General features: G+C 34.5%; 1 protein-coding gene across 4 annotated transcripts in view; it reads right to left on the reverse strand.

The window, feature by feature from the left end:
- LRCH2 (leucine rich repeats and calponin homology domain containing 2) overlaps window positions 1–13,406 on the reverse strand; it is a 57,693-nt gene that overhangs the window by 12,568 nt on the left and 31,719 nt on the right. For 2 of the 4 annotated variants that reach the window (XM_052813234.1, XM_052813236.1), the window contains 7 exons: window positions 10,969–11,037; window positions 8,424–8,472; window positions 7,167–7,283; window positions 3,883–3,927; window positions 3,378–3,428; window positions 2,230–2,287; window positions 166–278 (listed from right to left, as the gene is read on the reverse strand). In XM_052813234.1, coding sequence (XP_052669194.1) covers window positions 166–278; window positions 2,230–2,287; window positions 3,378–3,428; window positions 3,883–3,927; window positions 7,167–7,283; window positions 8,424–8,472; window positions 10,969–11,037 — 502 coding nt within the window. The remainder of the gene's footprint in view (window positions 1–165; window positions 279–2,229; window positions 2,288–3,377; window positions 3,429–3,882; window positions 3,928–7,166; window positions 7,284–8,423; window positions 8,473–10,968; window positions 11,038–13,406) is intronic. The other 2 variants (XM_052813235.1, XM_052813237.1) reach the window with 1 other exon arrangement.

Here is a 13,406-nt window from a genome sequence, read left to right on the forward strand (position 1 = left end):
TAGTATCAGTGTAGCCTGTTACATGAAACTCCTTAGGAAGAAATATCACTACAGAGATGCCCTTGTGCAACTGTCACGATTTGCAGGCCTTTATAATAAAGGTCTAAATTGTGGTACAGAGCAAACTAAATGCACTGCACTCATATAGTAAATAATGGTACATACATTACGAAGCTGTCTTATTTGTTCCCTTTCTTCCCTTAAATGCTCCATTTTCCTCCTCATTGTAAATCCAGGGTCCACTGCACCATAGTCCTGACGTGATGCACGGCTGAAAGCTATTAAACATTAATGAAGTTAGTTTTCAGAATTCAGATTTTAAAAATGCAATGACTAAAAACCTGCCACCAAGGATAAAAATGGGAAAAAAGCTGCAGAACTTTTCAGAACAAATATATTTAAGTATCCTGATGTAAAAGATGCTATGAAATTTATCTTTCAAATAAAATACACAGATCATCTTACTTAAGTGCAAATGGATAACTAGAAAATATGGAGATAGAATTGACTTCAATATTCAAATATCTGTTTAAGATATACAACTGCATTTGCAATTCTCCAAGCATATTTTGCAGTCTGGATTTGAAAGTATTTTCATTGTGTTTTACTTTTAATCAAGTATAAGGTCTTTATGGAGAGTAAAAAAGAGACAGAACTTCCTGATATAACTTACAGTAAAAGACTTATATATATATATATACACACACACTCACACATATGCGCATGTTAGTTGTGCATATGCAGAGACACAGTGATTGCTTATTAAAGAACTAATTGAAAAATATGAAGTGTCTCATCTAAAAGTTCAGACATTCACTTTACTATTCTTCACGGTCAGAAAGCCTTCAAGTGACAATTCTATTATTTTATAGAACACTGGCAAATAAAAACACTTCTGTAGCAATACGACTATATCCTTAAGTATTTTACCCCATGCTTTTGAACAACAACAAAAATCAATACTTACACCTTTAGAACTTTCTATATTGTTTCTAATAGTTTGGATTTTAGCATAAGATCTAACAATCAAAAATAACAGGAAATTTTATAGATAATCTTGAAATCACTGCCCTGAATTTATACATTATGAGAGCATGTAGTTTGTGTATAGAAAAATATAATTGTACGTTACCAACAGTATCTATGGAAGCATCTAAATCCACAAAGATTTTGGCTTGTAACTAAGAAACAAAATGCCATTCACATTCCTAGAACTAAGTGAAAGGGGTGCTGCTGTTTTACAGACACACACTGGCAGTGAGTGGCTCCTAGGAAGCCTACTACCGCACTGAGAAAAAATGGGCTGAAAGTCTTAACAAGCCTGCTTCCTCCTATCAAATCTGCACCTTCCTGCAGCCAACGATGTAGGTAACTCAGAAGCCTCTAAATGGTCCAGCCAGGCATGTCCTGGTACATGCAACTAAACTATCTCTGGCACAGAAGTTTCACGGAACTGCTAGTATTAAGGAGGTCAAACTTTGCTACCATAAACACTGAATGAATTTAGACTGAAGAGTTGAGATCATTCTTTCTTTATGAATTTGCATGAAGACTGTTCCCTTAAAAACAGAGAAGAGTGGTTATTAACTGGAAAAACCATTGCACAGTGGCTTTTCCAAACTATGGTTTACACTGTTGACATCCAATATTCAGACACTTGCAAACAAAAGAATACTGTAACTGAAAAAAACCTGTATTATTTCTACCTAGATTTCAGAGGACTGAAAGTCTATTGTTTAGACAATACAAGTTTCTTATGAGGGTAGGGCAGTCTTGGAAGAGTCAGGGTGCAACACAGCACTAAGCCATAAAACTCCTGGCAAAACTCTGCTCAAAGCATGCTTTCATAGGACAAATTACAAAAATCTGCTTCTCTTGAAACCTTCCTGCCTCATCCGTCAGGTGTCAAGAACAATTGCATGCTGTTTCCCTGTTCTTTGACAGTGACTAAATACGCACAAAATAAATCAGTGGGGAAAAAAATTTTTCAAATTAATTAAAAAAAAAAATCACTGTGCAACTTGGGGAACTTTCAGTTATTCATTTGCCAAAGCAGCTGTCTATGTCTTTCCCAGTACTGTGCTTGTGATAAGTACACTGAGTGGATTGCTGTACTGTGGCATCTCTTCATATTCATTCCAATTCATGCATCTGCTATCCTTATCGTCTCTTCCAGCCTGGGAAATAAACATCTGTTCTATCATGCTATGTTACAGAACAGCAGCTTACCTGACCTTGGTTTGAGACCAAATGGACCATGAGTGTTACTATCTGTCCTTTCGTAATCCTGTTAAAAGAGATAAAGTCAATTTTCTTCCATTCATTAAACAAGACAGTGTTTAAATTATTCTTGCCTAGGAAAAGTGAGTCCTTCTGCTTAACTGTAACGCACTCTTTTGAAGGGGACAGTAGATAATAAATGGAATGAAAGCAACCTCACTACATGCAGATAAAATTATCTTACTGAGGAAGAAAAGCAGCACCAGATTAACTAAAATCTACTCTAAACCATTTCAAACTACTGCAAACCATTCTGTGGACAGAGTTCTAAACAGGCTGTAAGCAAATGCAAATATCCTCCCAACACTTAATATCAAAATATTTCTTAGGAAACGTTTACTTTCAATTATGAAGATCGGGTTTTTCTCATTTCACCATCTAAAAAGGAAGACACACTCAGTAATTTGGTAGGTACATGAGATATCCCTTTTTCAACTCATTTCACTGTATTTGGGAGATGTTCTCATTCTGTTCCCTCGGGTTCCTTATTGACATGAGGTGGAAATGTTAATAATTTTTGGTATGCTTTATTCAGAGCTCAGTAGCGTAGTGCAGCCACAGTGAAACTACATGGACATTCCTTAAAAAGGAAAGCAACCAGTGAATGGTGCCCAGTGAATGAAGCTGCAAGGCTGCACCACAAAGGTGACAGCCAGAATCATAAAGGACGAAACTCCCTAAGAAGTATCAGTACCCTTGTGTTCCCTGTGATATATAAAATACTAAACCACAAGTTTTATTTAAAATCCTCTGGATGGCTAGTGCACAGAGGACTCCTACAAAATATTGCAAATTTGATTTTTGTTTTATTAGCTTTTTTCATTACAAAAGATAATGGAGACAAAGCAATGTACCTTTCTACACACCAGTCAAAAAGAAGAAAAATCTAGGAGAGATCAAGTAGTTGCAAAGGTAAAACAAGTTGTAGTATCTGTCTCTAGTCTCTATATATTTTTGAATTTTTATTATGATGAAATATTTCTAATTGCAGTTTTAAAGGAAACTAACAGCTTTATACCTGCATGGAAAACCTGGTGACAAGTAATGCGCACAAAGAAATGTTTGTTGAATGAAAAAACAAAACCACAAACTTGTACCTCAGACGACACAGGAGACTGTGGGGACACATTAGTATTATCACTGTCTTGCTAAAAAGAAATCAAAGAGATGAAATTATAAAAATGAAAATTATGATTTAACAAGAAACATGAAATTATGAAATACACAATACATGAGACATGCAACATTTATCAAGTATGTGATAAACTGGCAGCAACTAAATTTAAAAACACGTAAATCAAGGAAACACTGTTCACTTTGTGTCGAATACTACTTTTTCATTACCTCTGCTTGATAGGTGAATTAACTTTCCTATTACCAAAGCAAGTAAATGTCCTACTTTTCCCCAGTACACGATCTTGATGACTTTTTTCAAATAAAGGAGTATAATACTTATCTCTGCTATGGCTTTGGAATGCAAAGTTTGTTTGTGTGGACTCTAGCCAACATTCTCCTGTTCTGTGACTGTGGCTCATAGGTGTTCATAAAAGATGAATGAATAAAATGTTTTCTTAAATATTTTACACAATTACTATTTCTCACCTCATCATTTTCATTTCCACTTGAACTCTTTCTGGAAGACTTATACTGCAAAACACACACAATTATTACTTTAAAATAGAAGTATGATTTTAATTTGAACTAAATGGCTTGATCTCACTCAGATGTTACTTATTACTAGTGAAGCTGCTGAGAAAAAAAACATGTTACAGAATCAAACCAGCAAAAAAGAAACAAAACAGAAAAGGAACATCTAGTTCCTACGCTAGTCAAGATCTTAGTTATGTTAAGGAGATAAGAGCATTTTAAAACCAAATACTTTTATAACGTGAACTCTGACTGCATATAACAGTTGATCCCAGTGAAAAGATTTTAACAACTGCTACTCTGAAGCATTATTTGCTAGGAAAAATTATGCAACCTGTGAAAGTTACTTTTACAATATGTTTTGTTATGTAACTAAGTTTGCTTACACTTTGAGAGATTGACTTGACATTGTAAAAAAATTAAATTTAAAAAAAAACCCCAAGATTTCCTTTATAACTTCAAAGCCTGATCACATCCTTTTATCTATTTAAGACCAGCACTTTTTCCACAGGTCTGTCTGATTTGCTGCACACTGCCTTCATCACTGTCCCACTTCCTGATTAGCGTAGGAAATTTCCTAAAAGTGTAGGAAATCAAGGAGGGATTGAAGGAAGAAATTTACAAAAGTGGTATTTAAGAAAATAAGCGTATTTCATTGTCTTCAGAGCAAGTGTACAAAAAAAATAGAAAATACATGCAGCTAGAATTAAAAAGATCCATCACTACCAAACTCTGATAAGTGCATTGTGTGTATATGGCCAGCCTACCTATCTTTATGATATAACACAACACAGGCTAAATTAAGAGACTAACTTTGGAACTGGAAGGATGGTTATCCTTCAAATATCTGACTTGCAGGGGTACATACAGGTTTTAGAAGAATTTCTTAAAAACGAAGAGAAACTTGACTTGCAACTATGTTCTTTAATATTAATAAACACGCGAACTTACATAGCTCTGTTATAGAAAGTTGTATTTCTTAGTTATGCATGAAAGATGCTCGTCGTCTTCAAAGTTGTAACTGAGCACTGTTGGACTAAAATTGAACAGCTTTATAGAGTTGAATTTTCAAGAGCTTTTGAACTACATGCTGTACGATGCTGACAACAATGGTGAAAAGCGTATCTCTTGAAAATCAAAGTCTGGGACAAGCAGCCTTCATTAGCTATCCTACTGCCGTTCATTTTCTGTGCAAATTAAACATGTCTTTTGCAGAATGATTCAATAAAATGTCAGTTGTTGGTTTGTGGGATTCTTTTGTCGTCTTGGTTTTTTTGGTGGTTTGGGATTTTTTTGTTTGTTTTGGTGGTTGTTTTGTTTTTTTAAACTATGCACAGAGTACAGGTAGTTCTGGGGTAGTGACCTGTTACGTATATCCATGACTGAATACTTCTCTTCTTGGGTTTATTTCCCATATGTTTGCAGTACAAAGCAATATATTACTTTGGCAGCTGATAAGGCAAAGCCTAATTTTCTATGCCCTGCAAGCTCCACTGCTGACTTGTGTTTATACAGGCCTTTGGCCAGTTCTGTGTTCATGTTTTTCCACCGTAATTAACCATATCAAAGCTAGCATGTAGTAATTCTTTTCTATTGTTGATACACTAACAAGAATTTCAGCTTGCATATAGCTAGGATCCAAGACAACTACAAACTATTCTGGGGTGGGGGGGAAAGGCATTTTGGTTGATAAAATCGTCTTAAATGGTAATATTCTTTTTACGTATTTAACACAGCAAAGATTTCAGGTTCCAGTGAGACTTCAGTGCAATGCTACAAGAAAAGGAGTTCTGATTCTCACGGGCAATCTCCTGCCCTACTACTGCACAGTACAACTGAACAATAAAAATATATAATAAGTATAATAAAGATACTCTATAAATACTTCTGGATGCTGATTCAAGTAAAGTTTCCCTGTTCTAATGATGCCCATTGCCGTAATTTGGCATGTATTCTTAAGATATTAATGTTTGGCAGTACAGATAGGATTATACAATGAGCTTTTATTTACCAAGAAAACATGGACACAATATGAATTGTATTTTCACTGGTTTCTCAGAACAGCAGTGGTACCAATTTTTTTTCCCCAGTTTGCCATGGAAGACAGACTTCATTTTACTTGCTTATTGCCTTGTTTTTGCAAATGAAACTATCAGTGATACAGTATTTTTTGTTACTGGTACAGCCTGCTTAATTCACTTTTGAGACATGTCTATAGCTGTATGTAATGTGATTTCAGGTAGCTGCTTCCACCACAGAGCTCAAAACTGAAATCTGTATTAGCATTTAAAGGCTTCCTTTAAAGTTATGAGAAATCACTAATGCAGGTCATTTGTATTGATAGCACAGCTGTTTAATGAGTCAAATGACTGAATTCTGTTTTACTTAGAAGTTTCTCCCCTTCCCCTCAAAGGCTGCAGGGCAAAATTAATTTAGGGATGAAAACCCTGGAAAGAGGATACAACTCCATAAACTCTTCAGGAAAAAAAAAATTCTTGTGATTATAGAAGCTGTTTATCCAAGCTGTATTTTTTCTAGAATTTAATTTCTTTGATGTTCCCTAGCATTTCATAAACATGTTTGATGGCAAAGACCCAAGAAACTAATTTCAGAAGTGACAAATTTAATTTTAACTCAGCCTAGCACTGGTCAGAATTCTCTTATTTCTCTACCGTACCCCAAACCAAAATTTTATCTCATGCTGCTGTAACGTCATATCTGTTCTGCAATAAGCAGACACTGACATCTGGTGACCAGTGGTATACTCCACAGCAGTAAAGTAATACTGAGAAAATTTCCTCTCAAATGCAAACTAATGCAGTGAGAACCAAAATGCATAGATCATGCTTATAACCATGCTGCACAAAAAAGTAACGTGTATTTTTCTTGCACTACAAAAAACCAAACCAACCCACACTCAAAATGGATTGGGAAGGACCAATGACTGAAAATTAGTTTCTGGCTTTACCAGAAGACAATTATAAATTACTTTCTTTTATTTAAAGGATAAACAAAGTCTTTGGTAGATTTTTTCCTTCTGATTTTCCTGCACTCTCACATAACCCTAAGTACATACATATATATTATTTAACTCAAAAGAGCCCAACAGAAAATTACAGGTTACATACAAAATTAAAAGCATGACAAACTTTGAGGTTTTCTCACCTTTACTCAGTTATTTAGTTTCTACTACTCATTAAAAAAAAAAAAGTGTTACCCACCCACACTCCCCCCATTACCTTGAAATACTCTTTTCTAATTTGTTTACTTCTCCTTCTTTCTTCATTCTGCCAAATCACTGGCTGTGTTTCTGGCCAATGCTGCTCATCCATTGAATCCTTCTGGTTTTCCAGTGGCTATAGAGTTCAGAAGTATTTTTACATAAAAGGTAAATATACCTTGTGTGCATTAACACAAATTATTATGAACTACAATTATGAACTGTTTGCCTCAATCTAGCTTTATGACATGAAAGTGTTATCAGTCTTAATGGTGATTCTGGTAGAAATCACTTATTTCCTTTCAAATTGTAAAACATATTTCATAGAAGAAAAAGAATCTATGAAATAATCCTTAAGAAAATAATACCCTTTCTGCATTAAGCCTAATTTTTGCAGGTGTGTTAGGAAGCCACCTAAGGCTGCCATGAATAACTTCAAAAAAATTAGAAGTGCGGTTAGCCACTAGCAAATCTAATTTCTCAATCTGAATACTCATTGCACAGGAAAAGGATGGCTACAACAAGATAATTTAAGTATTTGCCTGCTGTTCCTATCTAAAAGATTATACACATCAACTAGCTGTAAAAGAAATCTCTCTTTCAAAGTATTGTATTATGCAACACATTCCAAAGAGACAGCTAAACTAGATTTAGTCTTAAAATAACAATGAATATGTATGAATGTCTATTTTATGAAAACTGAAAGCAGACAATCTGAAGGGACCATTTCATAAGGCTAAAACTACATTTCCAACTATTTCTTCATATTAGAATATCAGGCCATTTAAAGCAATTGTAAATACCTGATGGATTAAAATCTAAAATAATAAAAAAGTACTCTCTACAGTTTCACTGCAATTTTACCATATCATGCAAGTTTCTCAGTGAGGTATGGGGAATGAAAGGCCTATATAATTCAAACCATTTAGAAATTTAAAAAAAACAAAACAAAAAACGTTATGGTGAGGCAATAAAATTTGTTTGTAAAGAAATACTAAAACTAAGTAAGTAAAACTTATGTCTCATTAGTTTCAAGATCTTAAAGCTAGTACCATATGTTCTTAAAAAAAAAAAAGGCCTCCATTACATACACTTCAAATTATCTTGAAACGTAAGTTCTTCAAAGGTTTTACATTTTCCACCGCAATTACATACATACAATAACTATGTGTGTAAGCAACCACATGAATGTATAAAAGTTTTCTGCCAGAAATGTAAAACTAACCAAACAAATTACTCAAATATGAAGCCACCAAATTTACATTTGACTATTTACCTGCCAGCTGAATGGGGACACTGGGGAATTCACTTCATCTGTTGAGACACTAAAAATTAAGATGAGAGGCAGTATGAAATTTACTACTTTGTGTACTTTAAAACTAAGTTACTTTAAAACATCAAAAAAGTGAACACTTAAAAAGCAGCTTCTCTGTATTTTTGGCTACCTGTATAAGGATGTCACAGTGTGGCTAGTGTATTACCATTTGACTAAAATCTCAAATCACATTTCACTCTCCTTTACCATATGCTGACAATAGGTATTCCACACTACTGTACTTTATTCAGATAAAGCTTTTTCTTAAGCATGTTGATCTTTAGATATTACTAATGCATCTTCATTGTTTTGTTTCTCAAAGCAACCAATGAAACATTTTGTTCAAAGCTGACAAAAGATCTATTCTTAAACTTTTGGAATACTCACATGCTTCATTTCACCGTTAGCTCTATGCAGTAAAATAGAAGATTATACTCATAGGGAAGGGAAAAACATTTTAAGATGGGATAGTGAAAATGCAAAATCTCAAAAAATACACTCTGGAACATGGACTGCCTGAGTTTATTGAAAGTTCTCAGGAAAATAAAAATGTTTAGATTCAGTGTCACTCCAAAGTTTTCTTTCTAAATCTTTCTGTGAAATTCAATTCTATCTTACCAGCAACCATTTTATTCATGTTCTGACAGCTGGCTTAGAAGCTGTGCAGTATACCAAAAGGCTAGCAGCTGGGGATTGAATGCAAGAAGGACATAACACCATGACCAATTATAATAAATCCTAAAGGGAAAGCAACTAGGCACTTAGCTTCTGCTACTTTGTATTCCTTTTCCTTCATTTTTCTTGCTGTTTGCCTCAAACCAATAATACTTTTTAAAGCTGTTAGGCATAGGAAATTTGGCTGAATCGTGTCCAATAGCTCGATAAGCAATCCAGTTGAGAATTGCAGGAACTGCTGCAATAAATAATTGAGTTTTGCTGTTGATACATATACATCTATTGACATGTTCTATAAGTGTAAATTCTTTAGGGATATGACAGTCTTTCTACTCTCTTTGTACGTTCCTTATGCAGTGTGTGATTTGGGCTCATATATCAGTGCAATAAAACAACAAATAGTCTGCAAGATCTACCTTATCTTGCGTGCACACTCCAAAATTAAGGGGGGTGAGGGTTGGGGGTTTTGGGGGGCGGTTTTTATTTGGTTTTTGTTTTGTTTTGAAGTCTCAGAACTGTTTCTGTTGTATTAACAAAACAGGGAAAGGTAAATTTAACTTTTCCCAAATCACCCTATAATATGAAGGCCTAACATAGCTGTACACTACAATAGATGACAGCATCCCAAAGAACAGATACTGTACATTAAGTAAACAAGGACTGGAAAGTTCCAAATGCAAATTAATAATAGCTGCAGCATGGTTCATATAACCACAGGACATATGTGCAACCAGCTCTTTAAAATCACAAATAGCAATGAGAGAGAAGACAGCCAAAATAGGATGTATCACACTGAAATATCTACACTGTGTCCCTTTTCTGTTCAAGTAAATGCTTTCCTGATGTGTACCTGAACTGTAGAGAGCTGTTACCACCCCTAGTGCTCTCTAGCAACACCAACAGCAGTTACGGCTTTTGTCTCTAAGATTCACACTCAAACTGGGGTCTGGACACAAGCAGATACAGATACTTTTGAAAGTATAGATTTTAAAAGACTATGGGGCTGGCAAAAAAAAAAAATCACAAAAGCCACTGTTCAAATGGAGTTCTCATTAGGAAGCTGCCAGTAAGCTCTCCCTCTTTTGCTTAAAAATTAAAATAGATTATTTCTTGACCAAACTGATTAAAAGAACTGATCTAGGATTCCTTAAGGGAGGGAAGGCTGAAAACTTGCAAAGTTCTCTCTCACCCGTATAGTCAGAAACGGGAAGCTGCGATTTCCCAATTTCCTAAAGACAAGGCTCTGGGTATTTTTGTTTGCTGTTGGTTTGTGGTGGTATTTTTTAATCCGAAAAAGAGCATAAGAGTACATCTCCTGCAGACAAGAGGTTCCTCATTGACACATCCTCCACAAACTACATAAAGATTTTGCAGGCTGAACTCCCAGCAACACTTTTCCAACAGCTCTTAAGAGCACAAAAGAACTGCCAGGGAGGTAAATTTAGATGCCTAAGCACAGCTAACAGTGCCATTTTATGTAACAGGATCTAATGCATTTGTGCAGGACTGTTACCTATGGGAGACATGACCTTCTGGACTGGAACTGGATGCCTAAAACATCACTGAATACCTGTCTTTAGGCACCTGGATTGCTGCCATGATCAGACCCACAAATTAGTTTCTGGATGACATCAACTTTCCTAAAGGCTCAAGAGAACAGATTATTTTTTTTAACTGAAAAAGAATCTCAAGAACAGATTATTTGTGTAGCTTCTACTTCAACTTGAGCTAAAAACATTATGACAGAAGATGGCAGTAGTGACACAGAATAAACATAAAAATTAAATTAATAAAATATTGAAAGCTGTGATACATTTAAGTATATCAATACCATTTTTCAGATTCCATTGGCTGCTTTGCCCTGTTCCTTGTGCTTACTGAAACTGAATGATTAAGAAGCCTAGAAAGAAAAAAAAAAATACATATTTATTCAACAGCTGTATAGTTCAACCTTTTTCTTATAATATATGTTACTTTCACTGCATAACATTTCCTGTAAATAGTTTTGAACATTAAGGTGACATTTTCCATAAAATTAGAAAATGTATGCATGCACACATATGAAATCCAAGCCCAATCCTGCTTCCACTTAAATCAACAATATTGTTTCCAGCTCTTGAAATATTTCAAGTTCTGAATTTTAAGGAAGTTAAAACTCGATGATCATTCAAACCAAAATGAAGACTCCCTTTATTTTTCTCCCTAAATACATACTATTTCAACTGATCTCACACCTGTGTAAAGTTATGCTGCCCTCAACACAAAAGGCCCCACTGTTCACTAAAATTAGAAGACAGAAGACAATCAACCTAAAGCAGACAAGAAATGATACACAGATTGAGCACAAGTCAGTCAGTAGGAGCAAGTAAGAAGGTAGCTGAGTAAGAAGCACTGCAAGTGCAAAGGAAATGTAGGGGAAAAAGGAGAGGTGGAAAATGGAGAAACAGGCTAAGAACTAAATGAAAAGTCTAATGCTGAAATGAACCAATGGAAATTCCATTTTTCTAAACAGTAAATAGTCAAAAAAGCCTAAACTTACATAGAGATTCAGAAATGTTTTTTCATCTGGAACAAAAACATACTAGACATGTGCACACACAGGAAGAAGATATGAGCTATTATGGATGTTTAAATTGTTAAAAATAACAAAACAATCAGTAGCACTTAAAATTAATCATTTTCTAGTAAGTGTTATGTTGAACAGTAACTAGAATGAGTAATTTTGAATTCCTGGAGGTAGTAATATTACACTTCGACACTGACTTCATGTGCAGAACTGTGATCAAAGTATATTTACACTGAATTATATAGAGAACTATAGTGTATTAAGAATCAGAAAGAACTAGAACACCAACTGTTCAATGGAAGAAAGTTAAAACAGTAGGCACCTTTTTATATTTCATTGCCACTACATAGGGCAGTACAACCATTAACTTCAAATGACTGATGATTTTTCAGCCAGACTTCTCTGATTATTGTGATAACTTCGAGCTCAGTAATCTCATTTGTAGCTTAAATCTCTCACTGTGTGAACCTCAATTTAATGGGATTATGAGAAGTTAAGCCTGTAAACCAACACAGTCTGCAGCGACTGCTCTCCCTATATTTTGCCTTCAGAAACTTAATTTTGAGGGTACATTCCAGAATTAAATTATGCTATAGCCTGAAAAAAGTGTTACAAAAAATTAATATTCAGAGCATAGGTTATCAAACCATAACATAAATGTGCTATTTTAAAGTCATTAACTTTTAGAGAGAATTCCCATTTAAATTAGCCTTATGTCTTCAACTGAAAGCAATCAGAAATTCAGAGAGACTTTGTAGCAAGATATGACCACTTCAACAGAATGAGCTTTAAGAAAAAATAATAGAAATTTGAGTGACCTAAACAGTTTGATGTCACATTTGCATCAAAACTGACACTATCAGTGTAAATTCAATAATTGTATGTAACACAGGCCATTTCTTTCTTAAACTCATGATAGGAAATGAAAGGACAAACTATTCAAGCTAATTCAAACATATATCCACATGCACTTTTCAGCTACACTGTTTCTATGAAAGTATATAATTAACATTTGAGTTTATAATAAACTACGTTTATTATAAACAAAGTATATTTTTATACTTTGCAAAACAAAACCAAACAATCATTTTTGAAACTTCCTCTCTAAAAACTGAAGAATATTGATGGGGAAGTAACAGCAAGTTCAGCATCTGTCAGGTTAACAGTTACTAGTCCAGTCAGAGAAATCTCATTTTCCTGTGGAATAAGGAACTTGAAATTTTGTAGTTAAAGAAAATGGTGAATAAAATTAATCTGGATTTACTAAATTGCAGAATAAGGAATTCATGGCAAAATAATTTGTTCAGCTGGAAGAGGGGGAAAAAAAAAAAATAAAAGTCAATCACGGTAGTTAAGAACTGTCTTCCAGGAAATACAATGCAAAACTGAGTATGCAAAATGAAAGTACAAGTAGCTCATATTCATAAGTCATGCTCTTAAGTGTGGTGTTAATGGTGCAAAGACTCCAGCAACTGTTTCCATTCATACTACAACTCATTAAATCCAGAACTGTTTTTTTTATTAGGCAGATCAATTATCAGGCCAATTACTGATGGTCATACTGAATCACTAAGTAAGAACTTGCATAAGACACTTGTATTAGTACTGCAATTAATTTCCCACTTATGGTTCCTACTAACCACACAAATTCTGTTGTTACAGAGGTAGCATACAAACTATTAGTCTGAAAGGGCTCTAAAACT

The sequence above is a fragment of the Harpia harpyja genome, chromosome 18 (genome assembly GCF_026419915.1).
Source record: "Harpia harpyja isolate bHarHar1 chromosome 18, bHarHar1 primary haplotype, whole genome shotgun sequence".
Taxonomy (NCBI): domain Eukaryota; kingdom Metazoa; phylum Chordata; class Aves; order Accipitriformes; family Accipitridae; genus Harpia; species Harpia harpyja.